The following is a 5,700-nucleotide window of genomic DNA, read 5'->3' as shown; positions in this document are numbered from 1 at the left end:
AGGGCTACATTATAGTGGTTTCACTCAAAACTGGTGGAAAACACAGGCTGGTTCACTGGATAGAACCAAGGTTTCAAGAACTCTGAACTGAACCAGTTCAAGAACGAGCTAATTTTTGGAGAGGAAGCAGGAAACTTCACTGTCAGTGACTGCTTCATAGTTGTGAATCAGGAGCTTCAGTGTTTGGAGTCAGCAGCAGGTGAAGTTCAGGAGGCTGTGGCTCTTCATTCAATGTGTCACATGCATTTAACTTACATTTCATAGACTTCAGTTTCTGCTTCTCACACAACAGAAGCTGACCAGACTGAGTGACTTTAGACTTTAGTTGTCAACCAATGTTGAACCTGAAAATGAATTCACAAGGATTCACAGAGGAACTGCTGGGTGAATTTAATTTGATAAATTCTTAGTCATGTAAGAGACAGTGACTGTGAGTAAATCCTCCTCTGTGAAACAACCCTCTGAGATCTCTGATCTTACCCAGGTCTCTTGCTGTCTCTCTGATGCTACTCATCTTCTGCAGAATTGGCTCCTTGATCTCTGATGAGTTTGCAGAAATCACACAAACCAGGACATGAACTCTGTCGTCTGGAGAAGGTGTTTGGTTGTAGCCTGGGTCTTCATCTGACAGAGGACATGCTGGGTTGAACTGGAAAACAGTGGAAAACACAATTACATCATGATGTAGATAGAAAGACTAAGGTGCTTTACAAGAACATGTACAGCAAAATAAACACAAAACCATGGTTCAAGTTCAGGGACACTGGTTGGACTGGACATTTATGACTGACCATAAAACCTGGAATACATCTGCCAAGAGTCTGAACTCTTTCTTACTGCTCAGGCAGTTTTCCAAAGAGCACCCACCGGTTTAATCAGTGGTTTTACTCACCCATCAGAAACAAAATTAACAGAATATTTCATAGATTCATCTGCAGCTAAAACTCAAGTAAGTAAACCTTAAAACCTTTAAATACTAGTCCACTGAATTTCTCTGAGAATATCCACAAAGAGGCATTATTGAATAATGTGACAGTCGTACCTTGTGATCCTCTATCACATGTCCCTTCATGGCCAGTTTGATGTCGTCAGCACGAACTCCAGAGTCCGACCCCTCCTCCAGCCCCATCATATCATTGAAGACGAACGGGTAAAATGTCTTTGGGTTTCCTCTTCCTTTTCTGATTTGATGAGTTTTATACTGAAACACACACACATCCAGTGTCTCCAGTGACCAGTCTGATGTGTCATGTACATGTGATTCAGTGAAGGGTTCGGCTCAGTGAACTCTGAATTGCCTTGAATATTTCATTTGCTCTGGTGGATAAAATCACCAAAGAAGCAGCAGATTGAAGCCACACAGTCCAAGACACATTGTTCTAATCCTGTTACATTAATATACAACTAAATATCAACAGCAATGATACTGAACTTATCAGTAAAATGTTCACAGACAAGGTGTTTGTTGTCCAGATGTTTCCTATAAGACGTCTCTGTGGCCATGTGGGACAGGATTGTGTGAAGGTCAGGACAGTCACTGAGTATCAACCACCAAGCAAACCAAAAGGAACTTTAGTTGGTTATTATAGCAGTTTCTTCATTACAGTCATGTCTGTCACTGAACTGCTCAAGGCCAAGGTGAAATTTGATTGGTCGGCTGACACTGATTTTAAGGGGGGAGGAGTGACAGCCCCTGGCTAACTGTCTTTTAAGTTGTCTTCAAATGTCTAGACTCTCTGAACCCAACTGCCCAGCAACCCTGAGTCTCAGGTGCCCAGTTGTGTCGAACCCTTCCTGTCCAGTCATCCTGAGGCCGGGCTGGCCACCAGCTCAGAGCCTCAGTTCTCCCGAGCCTCATTTGCCCTGTTGACCGCCCAGTCGACTGCTCCTGTGTCACCTGGTCTGGTTGACATCTCACCTGTTCCAGTGTCATGGGGTCCAGTCAAAGTTTCATCAGTTCCTGAGTTATCTGTCCTAGCCAGAACAGAGCATCGGGACCCTGGTCGATATCCGGTTTCTTCCTGTGTCGGCTTTACACATGAGTTCTTGGATCAAAGTCTCGGCTGCCCCTGTGTTGACCACCACAGCTGACCTGTTCCAGCGTGAGGGTTTTTGGTCAAAGAGTTTCTTCTGTAGTCACCGCTCCCTGAACTCTAGTTGACGGTCTGGCTGACACCTGCACCTTATCTCCAGTTAGTGGCCCAGCTGACACCTGTACCTTGGCTCCTGTCTCCCTGCCCGACACAGCTCAGATCTACAGCTGACGCTGGTTATGGTCATGTGTCTGATGGGTACGTTTCAGTGGTCTGAGAGATCCAGAGGACCTGGACTCATTATCGTGGGCTCTGTGTTACCTTTGTCAGACACAGGTTCCAGTGTTGATGTCCGATGGATGGGGTTGGCAGACTACTGAAGACCTCCATCTTAAGGCAGGGCGTGTGATGACCCCTCCCACTCTGCCTGCTTTTGCAGATAGTGGGAGTTGGGTGGTAGGTGGAGATGGGAGGCTCGTCTGCTCATACCTGCCCTGTGTGGCCTCCCTTTTTGTTCTTCCTACAATCAGTATGGCCGGCATCCGTTAGAGTTGATCCTCTGAACTGGTCATTTGACCTTTGACTTGGTCATGTACTCCTCAGTGTGCACATGGGTGATCTGGTTTGGGGATGAAAGGTTCCTCTGTATTGGTTTCTTATCACTGGATGATGGGAAACCAGGATGGGGATTCAGGCCATCTTTTTTAGATTTTATTCTTACTTGTACCCTGATGCGGTCTCTGGTTCATGTCTGTTTACCTCTCCCTCACCATGTTTACCCCATCCCCCACCCCCCTCTCGCCCACCCTGAGTCCGGTTCTGCGGAGAAGTGTTTCCTTGCCACAGCTGCTTAGTGCTGCTCATGGTGGATCTGTTGGGTCTCTCTCTGTAAATTTTATAAGATAAAGAGTACGGTCTAGACCTGCTCTATATGTACAGAGCCTCCAGATAACTTCCGTTGTGAATTGGCGCTATATAAATAAAATTGACTTGACCTAACATGAACTCTTTAACAGCCTGATCACAGATGCCATGCTTGATGTTGCACACAAATCTAAAGTTTTCTTACTTGTCTGGTGAAGCTTGTGTCAGAGGTGGTTGCACTGGCTGCAGCAGGAATAGTTGTCCTGCCTCGCATGACGGTGCTGACAGAGTTGATGAAGCTGGACTTTCCGCCTCCGACAGGCCCGTACAGAAGAATTCGCAGATGTTTAATGTCTCCGTTTTCAGGCCTGTACTCCTGCACATACTGAAGATCCCTCTGTTTCTCTCTGTTAAAAAATGGATATTTCAGATTTAATGAATCATTTTAACAACTTATCAGCTTGCATTGATAACACAGACATGCAGCAAATAAAATGAAGTAAACAAAATAAACAAAAACAAACAAAATGACCAAACTAAAGAAAGGTTAAAGTAAAACAGTGTGCACTTTTTGGTTTTTAAAGTTTCCTTTCAGAAACTAAAGTTTTAAAAATGAGACAAAAGGGTTATTTGATTTTAAAAAACACAAATCAAATAATTTTCTGTTTGTATCATGAAAGAAAACTGTAACTGAAAACTTACCTTTTAAATTATTTTTTAAATGTGATTGAAACTGTGAGACTGTAGGGGGTGCTGTTGCTCAGATGTTCATTAGGATTAAAGTCAGTCAGTCTTTGAAACAGGTGAGAGAAAGGTTAAATACCTGACATTAGCACAGAAAGGCTCACACTGTCTGATGACCGTCACTCAACACAAAGCACCTGACAAATACTGAGTGACGTATTTATTTCCAGGTACAGGCTGAATGTGGCAGAACAGAGTGAAAATCATCAGAAACTGTGACTCTGTGCTAAACAGAAATACTCAGCATCTCAATGCTGTGCATTTCTTTCTTTCACCTGTTTAAAGACTGAATCACACTAAGAGCAACAACCACAAGCACAGGGTGACATCCATGCAACAGCGCCCCCCTGTGGCCACTCTTCATGGTGTAACACCTGCTGACTGGTTTGAAGAGATCAACAAACAAACATGGCCGTCAGGTTTGTGGATAAACTGAAGTGTATTCGCTGGTCGAGATGGAGGCAGTTTGTTGTGGTGTAGACATTAATCAGTGTGTTATGTGTTAACAGTTGGAGACAGCTGGTAAAACTGCACTTCTTCTCTTTATATACCATCCTCCACACTGACAGGTCCAATGAGTGTGTTAAAATGCAGTTTTAGTCTCATCTGGCTGCAGGACTCTGTGGTGTCAGGAAAGTTTAGGGTCTTTTACAGAGTCACCACCATGGAGGTGTGATGGAGAGCTGGACACTGAGCCAACACTCAGCCTCACTGCTAAAACTCCATCATAACAGAGACGTCTGTTAAACTGTTGGAGAAGAGAGTTTCAACAGTTTTACAGACGTCATCACAATATGGGCCAACAGGGGAAACACTGAGCACTGAGCATGGGTCAGTAAACTCACCCCCAAGATATTTTCCTCCAGGGTTCCTTAAAAGCTGAAAAGAAATGAGGAAATGTTTGAGGAGAAGTTCATCAACACAGATCATCACTGTGTCTTAATAATGAGAAATCAGAAAAGACTTCATATCTTACTGGGAGAAGGCGTAGGTTCAGGTTCTACAAGAAAAACATGTAGGAAACATGTAAACATGGTGTGAAGTCTGAACACAAAGTAAAATGAAAATACTGCAGAGTAACACTGACTCAGAGTTTAAACTCTGTTGAGTTTCTGCTGAATTTTCTTGTTTGAGTTTCTAAAATCAAAGTTTACAGTTAGAGAGAAACGCTGCAGCACCAGCATCACCTGATGTGGCTCTTACCAGGTTCAGACTCAATGAATGGCCACCACCAGGATTTCCCTGTAGAGAGAAAAGACGACATAAAGAAGATCATGTACGACATGTTCCAGAGCTGACATCTGAATGAACAGTGTGTAAACCAACAGCTGAGACTGCTGGTTAGAAAACAGTGACTCTCATTAGTTACTAACTGATTCTGAATCTGTTCAAACACTGACCTGTCTCCTGACCCTCGATCTGACTGTAGTTTTAATGATCAGGGACAATCAGCACTGCATCACGTCTCCTCTGGCTGCTTCACAATAAAAGCCTCTGTGTCTGTTGAAAGCTTTTATTGTGAAGCAGCAGCAGCAGTCATGTAACTCAGCTCTGAGGTGGTACAGACACACTGCACATAATGATCTGTTATCTGACTCGTCTTCAAACAAAATCTGACTTCAGTCTAAACAGAGTAGAACCATGTTTGCAGTGATCAACAACAACAACAGTCCATCAGTCATCACACTCACTGAGTAAACTGAATAAAGTGAATAATGAGAAGAGAAACATCCTTACTGCGTCTGCGTCGCTCTGCCATCCTCCTCCTCCTGTTGTAGTTCTGCAGCAAAGTGGAGAACAGTGAAATCAGACTGGTTTTATATCGAGGTTCCTCCCTCTCTACAAACCATGTGACTTAAAATAAATCCATCGCTTCGTAGAACATCTCTGGCTTTCACACACACACACACACACACACACAGACACACACACACACACACACACACACACACTCCTGTTCACCTATATTTGTGGGTCATGGTTTGAGAAAGCTGTGTGATTTCTTCAAAGTCACATGAAACAGGAATCAGCCAATGATAACAGAGGGAGGGACCCTTAT

The 5,700-nt window shown here is 43.7% G+C and overlaps 1 protein-coding gene across 1 annotated transcript; it reads right to left on the bottom strand.

The window, feature by feature from the left end:
• Nucleotides 1–166: 166 nt before the first annotated feature.
• LOC108874215 (interferon-induced protein 44-like) lies at nucleotides 167–5,491 on the bottom strand. Its single transcript, XM_051068762.1, has 8 exons — nucleotides 5,379–5,491; nucleotides 4,845–4,883; nucleotides 4,618–4,641; nucleotides 4,487–4,520; nucleotides 3,103–3,304; nucleotides 1,043–1,201; nucleotides 481–649; nucleotides 167–344 (listed from the first exon to the last, which is right to left on the bottom strand). Exons 1-8 carry the CDS (start codon nucleotides 5,398–5,400, stop codon nucleotides 322–324), a joined length of 672 nt encoding a protein of 223 aa, XP_050924719.1. The 5' UTR covers nucleotides 5,401–5,491; the 3' UTR covers nucleotides 167–321.
• Nucleotides 5,492–5,700: the final 209 nt, after the last annotated feature.

This window comes from Lates calcarifer, unplaced genomic scaffold (genome assembly GCF_001640805.2).
Source record: "Lates calcarifer isolate ASB-BC8 unplaced genomic scaffold, TLL_Latcal_v3 _unitig_5255_quiver_3164, whole genome shotgun sequence".
Taxonomy (NCBI): Eukaryota; Metazoa; Chordata; class Actinopteri; family Centropomidae; genus Lates; species Lates calcarifer.
The sequence above is the reverse complement of the archived record's forward strand: the minus strand, read 5'-3'. Positions and strand labels throughout refer to the sequence as shown.